Source organism: Pangasianodon hypophthalmus, chromosome 10, assembly GCF_027358585.1.
Source record: "Pangasianodon hypophthalmus isolate fPanHyp1 chromosome 10, fPanHyp1.pri, whole genome shotgun sequence".
Classification (NCBI taxonomy): domain Eukaryota; kingdom Metazoa; phylum Chordata; class Actinopteri; order Siluriformes; family Pangasiidae; genus Pangasianodon; species Pangasianodon hypophthalmus.
Window position 1 is genome coordinate 14,664,112 of NC_069719.1, and position 13,249 is coordinate 14,677,360.

Sequence of the window (13,249 nt, forward strand, 5' to 3'; positions counted from 1 at the left end):
CTTATGTATGCGCTAGCAGGCTGATTTATAAGTTCAGTTAAACTACCGAGAAAGCCACGTGTCCTGTTCACTATGCGCCCGGTTCCTTTCTACAGATGGCCTTGCTTAAAGGTTGTAGTGAGAAGGGGAAATGGGAAGAGTTTTTAATATTTAGTAGTTTAATGATAAAAGGAAGTAATAATAATAATAATAATAATAATAATAATAATAATAATCGGAATTTCAAATAAAGCACAGGTCAGAATGGGCCTGGTGTTATGAGTGTGTGAGCTTATAAGAAAAGAAGCAGAAATAAAAAGAAACAAAAAAAAAAAAAAAAAAAAAATGTATATATCGTTACTGCATCTGAATGAAAAAAAAAAGTTATTTAAAAAAATGTTGACTCTCTTTTATTTGCATAAAGTGCTGTATCTGAGCTGCATCTGAACGCGGGTTTATTGTGCTGCTGATAAGCGTTTCCTCTCCGCACACCGGCGGCCCCTGAACACACGCACACAGCCACGGCACGTGCTCCTCGCTATAGAAAGCCATCAGACCGTAAACGGGGAAAAAGTCCCGGCGTGTGTTCTCTTAAGGGAGGGGCTTCGAGGGCGCATTAATATAATAAAGCGCAGGTACATCTGCTCAGCAAATCGCCAGCGTTTTCCTGCGCAGCCCCCAGCCCAAGTGCTCCATTCCCTCCCACAGGCAATTCCTCTGAGATCCTCCGGGCGCCTGATTGGATGAGAAGCAAACGATAAGGGGCGAGAACAATAGCATCATCCCTCCTTAAAAAGAGTGCAGCTATGTATTAAGAGGGAAGAAAAAAAAAACGTTACAGGGAGGGGAGGTAGGCACACCCTGACCAAAAGGTACTGCACCCGGCGTGTCTGTAGCCAAGTGCACAGCCGTGGATCACATTCAACACACACATCGCATCCTCTCCAAGTGCCTTTCTTCATCCGCCCGCCGACATGCCCAAAGGTTTCCTGGTGAAAAGAAACAAGAAAGCGGCCCACGTCTCTTACCGGATTCGTTGCGATGATGATGATGGACAGGAAGCGGCTGTGGAATGTCAGATTCAGCGCGACGCGTCCCCGCCTCTGTCCGGGACCTGCAGCCCGGAGATCGCAGCATCAGCACCATCCGATGCAGCAGACACTCCGGTCCACGGTCACGGAGCCAAACCGGTGCAGTTTGGTAATCCGGAGGCGGTGTATCAAGCGCTCTACAGCCCCACCCGCCCCATCAGCAAGGACCACGAGAGGAAATATTTCGAGAGAAGTTTCAACCTGGGCTCGCCCATCTCCGCCGAATCATTTCCGACTCCTACCTCTCTCACCAGCCTGGACCACCTCCTTTTCGCTCCGGTAGACTTGAAAATCGGCTCCAGCAACAGCAGCGCGCTGACATCGGCTGTTAGGAGCGCCGGAAAAAGGCCCTCCACCGACACCGAGCGCAAAAGTAAGAGCGGAGCCAAGAAACCCAAAGCCATACGGAAGCTGACCTTCGAGGACGAGGTGACCACTTCACCGGTACTCGGCCTGAAAATCAAAGAGGGCCCTGTCGACCTGAAGCCGCGAGCCTTATCAGCCGGGGGCAGCAAACCGCTGGGAGAGTTCATCTGCCAGCTCTGCAAGGAAGAATACGCGGACCCGTTCTCTTTAGCACAGCACAAGTGCTCGAGGATAGTGAGGGTCGAGTACAGGTGTCCTGAATGCGACAAAGTGTTCAGCTGTCCTGCGAACTTGGCCTCTCATCGCCGCTGGCACAAACCGCGCGCGCAGCCCGCACCCGGCGTGCCAACTTCCCAAGCGGCCAAGACCGACACGTCCAAACTGCCCGCAGTCTCCAGAGGCTTTGGAGAGGAAATCAAAGACGGAAGAGAGTATTCGAGCGAGAGGGACTCTCCGAGCCCGGCTCTGTCCGAGTCCGGCTCAGAGGACGGCCTGTACGACTGCCAGCGCTGCGGGAAAAGGTTTAAACGCCAAGCGTACCTCAGAAAGCACGTGCTGGCCCACCACGCGCTGCAGAACCAAATGATGGGCGACACGTTTCACAGCGCTGAGAGAGGAGAGAGCCCGGAGATGGCGCAGCACTCCGGAGAAGGCAGCCCGAGTCCGAATGTGAGCCCGCTGAATTTAAGCCCCGCAGACTGCATGCCGTGTCCGGTGTGCGGTGAGATTGTGGCCGACAGGGCGAGCCTGGAGCGGCACGTGCGCGTTCTGCACGCTTCGCAGGTGTTTCCATGCAAGCACTGCCCCGCCACTTTCTACAGCTCTCCGGGTCTGACCAGGCATGTCAACAAGTGTCACCCCACAGAAAAGCGGCAGGTCATTCTGCTTCAGATGCCCGTGAGACCCGCGTGCTGAAGAACAGCGAAACGGAAACCAGGAAGCGCGCGCACTCTCACCCTCACCCTCACGCAGAGGCTCACGAGCTCCGTCTAAAACTGCACACTCCTATACTCTCCAGTGCGCCAAAACATGGAGGCGTATTATTTTACCTTTCTTACGCTTTCCTGCAGTTTTAGACGGAATCTCTCCCAATCAGCTAACAAAATTGGCATCGATCTACAGCTGAAATGACTATATTTTGAGATTTCTCACGCCAAGTAGCCTAAAGAAGAGTATTAGTTTGGTTGTGAAATGGTATTTTTCTAGGGCCGATGCACACGTGGTAATGTAATAGCTTCTAGACCTAAGATAACGTTCACACGTTGGTGTACCTCTGTGAAAGCCTCGAATTCACATGCTGTACGTTTCTCTCGTCTGTAGCTTTAATCTAGTATGTGAATTGCAGGATGTGGGAATTTCTCTCTCCAAAAGGTTCCCTTTAGAATAGCCAGAAATGCCTTTAGAGAAACACATCACACACTTGCTGTATAACTGCCTTAACAACTCGGTGTACTGATTGTTTTGATTTTTGAATGTCGGCACATATTTCCAATTTACTGTCATTATGTGAGATGATTGTAAAAGGTTTAATCGTTAATATTTATTTATGTATTTATTTATTTACAACTGTTTCATGTAAGTTATTGTGTTCTTGAGTGATTGAAGTTCTTTGTCCTATTTTATAGCCAAATTGTTTGGTCGGGTTTGAGTTGTGTAGGCCTGTGTCTTCAGTGCTCTTACAATCTGATCAGCTCTTGTAAACGTGAAGCTCTTAGAGATGCAATCCTTTTCTATAAACAGCTTATTTTCTTAAATGTTTGCTACTAGCGCTGTCCATGTTGTGTTGTCTACAAAAATAAAAAATATTTTTAAAAATGAATCTTTATTAATGCATGTTTCATTAAATATTGGACAGTTCATGATTCACAAAAACACAGATGGATGTTGTAGGCTATAAAATAGATTTTTACAGTTTTTTTTAAATTATTACTGCTATTTCAGACACTTAACTTTTGTCATTTAAATCAGTTTCTCTTCACAAAAGCTGATGTCCATCTTATTCATTCAGTTTCCATTCTGCGTTTGTATAAACATATAATCAGAAAAACCTAATTATAAGACTTCAAAATTGACAGAAAATTGTGTTTTATTTACTCTCAAGAAAACATGTATTTAGACTTCAAATAGATTGGCAGAATATTAATTCTTTTGTTCAACAGCTACATTTTTTGGCTATTTCTTTATCCACTGTTTAGGAAAACACAACTGACTTACTTGATTCTATCTACTGATGATATGGAACCACATAAAATAATGAAAATAGTGGGATTAAGACTTGTTTTCCAGTAGCTCTTTAGCACAGTGTTAACTGTGTTTGGAGTTTTTTTGTTTTTTTTCCAGCAGCCGTAGGTGTTGGAGTGTGTCCACCTGTAGTGTGTGTGTGTGTGTGTGTGTGTGTGTGTGTGTGTGTGTGTGTGTGTGTGTGTGTGTGTGTGTGTGTGTGTGTGTGTGTGAGGGGGATCGCCTGCTGGAGAGTAGTGAGGAGACAGATGGAGGGGGGTCAGGTTACCCCTGCTGCGCTCTGGGCTGCAGTTAAAGAACAGGACAACCTCTAACCCCCAAAACAACCCTCAGCCCCTCCTGCAGCAGGCCAACCTGCCAGCGCATCACACACTGCTGAGGGCCTTTTCACACAGTCACACTCACCCCACACACACACACACACACACACACACACACACACAAACACACACACACACACACACACACACACACAGCTCGAAGATGCATACAAAAATTACCCTGTTAGCGCTCACAACAAAAGTAGCTGATTAATCAGATACCTAAACTGTTTAAACTGATAAAATATGAAGAAGGCACAGGTTTTTCCTATCTATTACAACTCACACAGTTTGCTACAAAATGGTTTTCAAGTTAAAAAAGTTTGAGGCTTATATTGAAGCTCTGATTAAAATCGGCACATTAACATTCACAAGCCAAAACTAAATAAGTAATTGTAACAGCATATAAATACATTATCCAGTCAATAATAATGCATTACACATTTTGATGTTACTAATATTTGATATTTAATTAAACATAATGATTGAGTTATATTAGTAGGTAAGTACTTATTTATACAGAAAATGTAAAGTTTAAGTTAATAAGGAAACATTAAGAAAAGGCATTGAATAAATACACTCATTTGTAAATCTCATTCTGATTTAATGAAATGTTCTGATTTCACTTTCCTAGTAAAGATAGAATGATTATTTTTCCATTAAAAACAGTCTGATATGTTAACAAGTCATGATGAAATCTTCAAGATTTTTTTTCAATGTCTTTTACAAAGATTATATTACAGGCATTAATATATTTATATCCTTCAGGATTTGGAGCCCTCACAAAGGACACAATGTACAAGAACAACAACTAAATGTAGCATAAACACAGATGACACTTCACTTAAATTAGGCCAGTTGCAGTAGGACAGATCCCTGGCACAAACCACATCAGCACCTTAAAACCAAACACCAGTGAAACCTACATAGTAACCATACCAACCTACAGGAAATAGTGTGTGCACTATAAGGCTGATCACACGAGGCAGCGCTCATAGTTCAGAGAAACTTCAAATGGCCGGGTTTGTGTTTGTGACTTGGAATAGGGCTGTGGTTTGTATACATTCCTCAGTATTCTTCATTCAAGATTAAAGATCTCCTATGTTCCTTATCAGTGCGTGTAGGACAAAAAAAAGTATCAGTACAAGAGGGTAACACAAACACAATAGAAAGGTGTACAGGTAAGGCAAAGTCGTGCAGCATGTGTCCTGCTGCAGCTTGGGCGGGGCTTACAGAGTGTGTAACACCTGGCCTCCATGGCAACTCGGCTAGGGCACTAGGGGAACAGAGGGTAGGTGTCATGGAGTTGGCAGCACCAGGTTGCCGCCTGCTATAGAGAGAGGGAGGATTTTTGGGGGTGTGGAAAGAAAGAAAGGAAAGAGTGTGTGTGTGTGTGGGAGAGAAAGAGGTGCTGCCATGTGTCCTATTTCCCTGCTGGTATGGTAAAGGCGACTCAGAGTGGCACAGGGGAATGAAGTGGAGCAGGTGGAGGAGGACTGCCATTCAGAAGCCAATCAGAAGAAAGCAGCTCTTACAAAGCAGTGAAATGTATGGGATTATCCCCGAAACCCTCTGCTCTGCAGCTATAGAGAAGAGTTACACTCAGCAACTTCTTCCAAAACAGGAAAGACAAAAGGTGTCAGAACAGAGAGGTGAGGAAGAGCGACTGATCGCAGCTTGTAGGGAGCAGAAATATGAACAGGTATTACACAGGCACTGTTAGCTTTCAAAAGTTGTCCGAATCCCACCCCTCAACACACACAAATGCACACATACACATGCACACACATGCACTCACACACTCACACACACACACCAGTACATGGAGTGAAGATTCACCTGAGGCTCCGGTGGCAATTTAGCATGTGGTCAGGAACAGAGCATAATTCTGATGGAGGATATTATGCTGTATATACAATATGAAACAAAAAACATAGCAAATAAAAATTCAAAAATATGTACATCCAAGAATTATAGAAAGAAAGAAAGAAACACCACATGTGAGTGCAATAACACCCCTGTATGAAATATTGGAATGTCATAGTAGCATTACAAGACCAAAACAGGACTTAATTTATAGATTATGAACAGAGTCATTAGAACAAATACACATATACAAACACAATTATAGTTGCAGACCAGCATGATTACATAAATCAGACATAAAACTGTTATACCAATAATTTAAAAAGTAAATGATAGCACAAACAAAAAACAGCCTTTCCAAGTCAGCCCATCTTAAAAAGACCACACAGGCTGTCCACTCTGATAAAGTAGGCTATTTTCACAAAAGAATAATGCAAGTTTGAAACTTGAGATATGAAAATTTGATGTAGCTCTTATAAAGGACCTCTTTAACATGACAAACTGCTTTTAAACACCTATGACAATGTCCCTTTTTTCTTTCTAAAGAAAAGGAGTGAATGGTCAGTGGAGAACCACAAAAGACAAAAGTGGTCTGCACACATTCACTACCCTCCTCTTAATGGCTTTGTAATTTCTTAACCTTTCAGTGTTTAAGACATTAGGAGCTTCGGGGTAAAGGAGATTCACATATGGTATTGTCTAAGGTGACATCACAGAAGTTTTGTGAAAAGGCTGCTTTGTTGCCTATGTTAGAGTCAGTGAAGAAATCTGTTTCTATATTCATGTTCCACAGTTCAACATGTTTCAGAGCAATGATGTTACACACCTCTTTTTGGAAGTTTACGTTATGTGCATTAGAGTCAACATTCATAGATGTCTACACTTACTCCAGCAAAAAAAGGGACGCCACACACAGATGCCACTCGGTGTGAGAACTCAACCTTAGAGAAGCATTGCACTAATGTGACATTGTCTCATCTCCCAGTGCTACCGAAACTAAACAATCAAAAAAATCCAGTTAGAAGTGACAAGAAGAAGACTACTCTCAGGCATACACACATGCGCGCACACACACACACACACACAGCACAGTTTTAAGTTCTCCGCAGTCTGAAGAGGGTTGATGAGTGCTTATTTGTTAAAAGAGGAGCTCAGTTGGAGGACTTGCTGATGGCGCTGGCCGAGCGCCGGAGTTTTCCTGAAACCCGGTTCTTGGAGGCGCGTGGCATGGTGGGTGAAGCTTGCTCGGTGGACTCGCTGGTCGTCACAGTAACACTTAGTTCAGCACTCGTGCTGCCAGTGAGGGAGCCTGAGGAATGGCAAGCGACAAGACAAACATCAGCCATGGCACTGTGACTGAGAATCGGCTGAACATGCTTGCTTATAGAGTAAAGCCAAATTTATGTAAAAAACATGCGAATGCAGCTCTGGAAAGGTCTCTCAAGGTTGGAATGAATTAAATTAAGTAAATACTTAAGTATTCTTAATTAAATGGTTTGGGCTAAGGTTTTCTGATTAAAAAAATTAAAAGCATAAATGCATGTATTAATTACACAAAAAAAAAATTAAAAAGCAAAAAATGTAATTATTCAGTGAGAACAGAACTAGCAGGGAGATGCTACAGGTTGACTTGCTAAGCCATTACAAATTTCATAACCTGACCTGTGATGCATCAAAAAATGTGGATTCCACTATTTGGAGTGAAATTAAAAACCGAAGACACCACACTTATGCAAATTATACATTAAAATGGTAGTTCGTCCAGCCCGACTTCTTGAAATTGTGAAATTAAAATAAGCTTTCCACATTGTAAAGCTGGCATCTGCTCGGCTATTTTATTTCTGCCGTTCTTTTCTGCCATTTTCTTTCTTTTTTTTTTCATGGGCATCTCAAATTACTGAGAGCAGATGGTGTAGGGAACATGTACTCAGTGGAGAGGGCCGCAGCCTCTGCAGCCTCCCTGCCCTCCACTCCAGGGCTTCTCAGAGTGAGGGGGAGGAGAGTGCAAACAACGCTCCCTCAGCGGCTCAAAGGATGATGAGAGGAGGGAACGAGGGTGGGGAGGTGTCCCTTCCAGGCGTCATCCACACAGAGTGCTTTGTTAAGCTGCCCAGCTCACAGGATGCCAGCAGTGAGGATGTAGACTAATCCATATGTCTCTCACATGGCATAATGCTTGCTTGCTAACTCAGACTCTCTGTAAAGTTTAGCATCCTGCTTGTGAGTCAGTGTATCCCACTGGATGTTTTTAAATGGTAGCTGTGTGTAGAATTGAGCTTGTGCAAGAAGAAATGAAATAATAGATGTGCTTTTAGGAAATCAGGCAATGAATTCACCTGTACTCTGGTGGTTAATAAATACGGACTTTTCACATAACTAATACTTTGAATTCAAAGAAAAAAACAGAAAAAACAGGTATGAGAACTGCACCTAAATAAACAATAATGCATATTGGAAAAAGAAAGACAGAGAGAGAGAGAGAGAAAGAGAGAGAGCGAGAGGAAAAACTAGAGTAAAATAGGCTTGATCCCTATTGGCTCCCAGCAGCAATCCAAACAAAGCGTAAGTGGCAAAGACATTTTCCAGTAGGGCAGGTGTTAGTGTCAGATGTGGCCCCAGGCAAATAGGCACACGCCAAAGGACAAAAAAACAGAGGAGGAAAAAAAAAAAGAAGGGATAAAGCAGGGACATGCCAGACAGAATAAAAAAAAAAAAAAAAAAAAAACATAAAAAAACCCCCAAAAAAAAACAAAACAAAAAAAAAGCGCAATGAGCGCACCCATACCATACATGCTGCTACTGTGTTACAACTGGTCCAGCCGTGCGTTTCTCTCAGTAATCTTACCAACCTGATAGCCATCCCCAAAACAATCCTCTCTGCATTCATTTCAAAGCTCTGGGCAAATGCAGTTCATTAGTGAAATAAAGACAGAAAGATGAGTAGACCAGCACAAAAAAAAAAAAAAAAAAAAAAAAGAGGTGGGCTTTCTGTGATAGTACACAAGCTTCCGGACAAAGGGACTCTTACCTTCATTTACTGAACTGACACCTGTAACATTTCTAATCTATAAAAGGAGAGAAGACAATAAGCAACACGTAAGACGCACACAGTAACAGGGAGGAGGGAAATGTGTGTGTGTGTGTGTGTGTGTGTGTGTGTGTGTGTGGGATAGGGAAAAAAACACAGGCAGGAAGGAGCACGGGAAGATGATGATGAAAGGTGCTGAGGGAAAGTGTGGAAATGCTGAAAACACTTGTGTGCCGTTGCAATGTGTTAGTGTTTCCTGTGAATAAAAGTAGGACAGCACGGAAGAAACGCATATACAGAGAAAAGAGCTAAAAACAGTGACTGAAACATGGCTATCAAGAAGCGCAAAAAGGAAAGCACCTGTCCTCTGTTCAGGCTGTGCTACTTCAATCCTCAGCATTTTTTTTAATTAAAATAAATAAATAAATAAATAAACAGTGAGGACAAATCAGTTTGATTATTTGTTGTCTCTGTCCAAACCTGGAACTGATTTTACAGACAGAAATCTATCACCTTCCACAAAACTAACACACACACACACACACACACACACACACACACACACACACAGTAACCCTGTTCCCTCATATGTATTAATTCACTGCCAAAACCATTTGCCTATTGACTACTAGCTGCTAAAGCTAACAAGAGTTGGCAGCATTACCATGCACTTTGAATATGATATACCTTTTTAAGATTTGTGGCACATAACTGGACCATATTTACCTATTAGAGTAAAACTTTAAAGGTACACTATATGCAACTATAAGGTGTACACACATGGTACCACCTGAGCAGCAAGTATGGCATGGATTAGTACTTACTTTTCTGAGAGCGTAAGATTTGTTTCATTATTAACATTATATTAACATGTACCCATGCTACCTTATCTGCTAGCTTGTAAGCTATCATGCTAATCACTCATTGCCGTCAGTGTTTGCAATGTGACGAGGAGTTGCTTTTAGACTGAAAAGAAACCTAGATGTATGTTGAAACACACAATGCTATCTTAAATTAGCAGGATATCAAGCTTAGCTAGCTGGCTGTAAATGTTTATGTCCAAACAAAACCAGCTTGCTATTATCTGAGAAAATTATTCTTCAGTGTGTTCCATCAGTATAATTAGAAAGCTAGCCAAGTTAGTAAGAAGACTATGCTTAGATCTAAGCATGCTGGTCAGTGATAAAGTCAGGGCAAGCTTGTCTGCTAGAGGAACACAATGTTTTGAACAAAAGTGCTTCTTCAGCTGCATAAGCAGAGTGCATATGAAGCTGAAGGAGTGGAAACCAATTAATATTTGAAAAGTAACATTCAATTAATGGGACTGAAAAGTTCAGAATGTAGATGAGCTGTTTTTTTTTTAACGCGTTTTCACGTCACTGCTCCCGTAACAACAACTAGTAGATGTCATTAATGTGATCTCCATTGCTGTTGAAGTGTCTTCATTTTGATGGTAGGAAGGTGCGTGATAAACTTATCAGCCAGTCTCCTCTTGAGTTCTCCAATGTACAGCTGATTACATCTCTTACAGGAAAGGCAATAAACAACTCCTGCAGTGATGCACGAGCAGAGATGGGTGACAGAACCTGTGATTTTATTGGCTGTGCTGATAAATTTACAAGCAGGACAGCTTGAATGGTTGCATGCAGAAGCGGCGTAGTCATTATTAGGGTGATCAATTGATATGTTCCTGATACAAATGTGATCTGCTGTTTTGTCCCATCTATAAGAAATGAGTTCGTAAAAAGGGAAGCAGACCCAGTAGAATGTGAGCCAGTTTTATAAGCGATAAGCACCAAAGGAATTCTCTCTGTCTTAGCAGTGAGTTGTTCACAGGTCAGCACATCCATTCTCTCAATATATGGTAACACAGTCACGGCAGAATGTATGCCTTTAATGAACATCAACTGGTTTCAACTCCTACTGCTTCACGATCACTTTGCACTGCAGAAACATCCTGTTTCCCTGGAAAGCTTGTGTACTAACGCTTAACGTTTATTACACCAAATACTATTCAATCATATATGATACTCAGTTTTGTCTCATTTCTGCTCTAGTCTGTTACCTGCATAGAAACTGAGGGTCAACATTTATGCAGATAGAATATATAATTAGAGAGCATGTTTGTGTATGAAAAGATATGCTGTAGCTTCAATAAAATCTGAAACAGCTGAGACAAACCTGGCATGTCTTTCTTAATACTTCATAAAACTACTCCAGTCACTGCCAAACATGGTCCTTACTGAAGATCATACTTTAGATCTGTCACTAAATGTGTACTACCAAGGTTAAAAAAAATACATAATCATTAACTAAAATTTAAATACAGTTAAATTTAGCAACTATTTCCTGCCAGAATTATGAGAGCATGTCTGCTCCAATAATGATGCAGTTATGCCTTCTCATCAATGTAAACATGTTTCTGCAACAACACACCACTACACCATTGTTATTTTTACAGTCATGACTTAAAAAGAAATGACATACATTTTGTACATTTTTCCTGGCACATGGCACATTTGGGGGAAAAAAATTCAGGATCAATTTGAGCTTTTTAATGGTGAGGAATAAATATTACAAAGACGACGCCTCAGTAAGTTGGAGCAATATAGTTATTTTGTGCTTCACTTTTGTCCACTTTTCAACGTGAGGGTGGGAAATGAGGAGCAAGGCATGACCAGAGAGGAAGGTGTGTCGTATATGCATCTCCCTGACCCACCACACCAGGTATCCTAAGCACTGACTCTGGCTCCATAAGCTCCATAAACATCATGAAACAGTCTGCAAGTTACAGGCTGCACTTTTTGTAGAAAATGTTTTTGATGAGGAACAACAAGAGGTTAGTAGCGTTATTTATCACCCATCCAAATGCACTGCATACGGTTAAAAACAAACACAGGTACTCATTTGCATTCATTTTACAGAATCCGTGAAATTCAAAACATCAGTCCAAGATTTTTTTATATATATATATATATATATATATATATATATATATATATATATAAATATATATAAATATATAAAGGTAATCACAGTTTGACAGTAAACATGGAGAATATATTTTGATCCAGCATCTAACTTTACAAAAAAAAAAAAAAAAAAAAAGCTACAGGTGGTACACAAACACTGGCTCGAGGTGTATACAGAGATCACAGTGTCACTGTGCTACGGGCACATGCAGGGACAACCAAACTGGAGAAGACTTGAAGAAGAAAGAGGGTTTGGGTGATGAGGCATACAGGGATGACATGCCTAAATAAGGATATGGGGAAAAAAGGCTTACACTCCAGTTTAGCCCAAGAGCACGCCATGTCCCAAACCATGCCTGGCCATCTCCTGCCCGCTGTCATGGATGAGATGTTAATGAAGAATGGAGCAGGTATACACAAAATACACACACTGCCAAACACATACACACAGTGCAGCCTGACATAAATGGCACTTGTACAAGGCACAGTAAGAAGAGATTCCTGCTGGGAAAGCAGTGGTGGTTTAATATCCAGCCCAGCCATTATAGCTAAATCACTCGCAGCCACAAGTACCCTTTTTATACATTAATAATTTTTAATAATAAACAATGCTCAGTGGTAAAACATTGCTACACATTCAGCATGGAATACTTTGCTTTACTTTGATTCTTTACTGTAAGTGTGTGTTGGTTGATGTCAGCTGTGTCTATTTTTGTTCCAAATTGGGCAGGTCCTACATGTTTCTAGATTCAAACCAGTTTTGTTTTTAACAGAATAATATTCAAAATAGCTGAGAGAGATAGTGAGAGAGATAGTGAGAGATAGCATGAGAGTGCATGACAGAGAGAGAGAGAGAGAGAGAGAGAGAGAGAGAGAGACAAAAAGAGAGAAACCATTTTCACATTTGCAGAATTATAACCGATGGTAAATTTCCTTCAGAAAAAGCCAGTTCCATTAAACCTTGTATATGCTACATAACATCTTCATTTTAAACCTGGTATTGCATTATGTTCAGCAAACCTTCAGCTTCAGCAACAATGACCAGATCAAGCACACGAGTGTGACATGGGTAAGAGTGTGCACATTGGCGAACTGTCTCTCAGTCATGGCCTAGAATGGGACTCCTCAGTAATTAGGCAAGGGTGACAGTAGCATGAGCAAATGTGTGGCCTGTTTACTGGCTTTTTCAATAATAAAGAGGTTGTTGCTATACAAACACACCCCAGACTTCTTTAGTGCAATTAGTACAGAAACGTAGTGCAAATATTTGATCCAGACAAGCTCTCTGCAGGTATCTTGATAAACTGTGGCTTTTGCATAAATATGAGTTCACCAGTTTTAATAGATTACAATGCATACCTCAATCACAATGTGCTATTTTTATCC

General features: G+C 41.5%; 2 protein-coding genes across 5 annotated transcripts in view; one reads left to right on the top strand and one right to left on the bottom strand.

Annotated features, from left to right (window-relative positions):
• The first annotated feature begins 647 nt into the window (after positions 1-647).
• On the top strand, positions 648-3,444 carry insm1b (insulinoma-associated 1b). Its single transcript, XM_026934201.3, has one exon. It carries the CDS (start codon positions 954-956, stop codon positions 2,349-2,351), a length of 1,398 nt encoding a protein of 465 aa, XP_026790002.1. The 5' UTR covers positions 648-953; the 3' UTR covers positions 2,352-3,444.
• Positions 3,445-4,580: 1,136 nt separating this feature from the next.
• ralgapa2 (Ral GTPase activating protein catalytic subunit alpha 2) overlaps positions 4,581-13,249 on the bottom strand; it is a 99,546-nt gene continuing 90,877 nt past the window's right edge. For 2 of the 4 annotated variants that reach the window (XM_053237309.1, XM_053237310.1), the window contains exon 40: positions 11,907-12,237. In XM_053237309.1, the coding sequence (XP_053093284.1) occupies positions 12,044-12,237 (194 nt within the window). In that variant the 3' untranslated portion in view covers positions 11,907-12,043. Of the gene's footprint in view, positions 7,173-8,891; positions 8,929-11,906; positions 12,238-13,249 lie in introns of those variants that run through there. The other 2 variants (XM_034308307.2, XM_026934151.3) reach the window with 2 other exon arrangements.

Coding starts and splice junctions, on each gene's coding strand:
- insm1b (XM_026934201.3), top strand. CDS start 954: ATGCCCAAAGGTTTCCTGGTGAAAAGAAACAAGAAAGCGGCCCACGTC.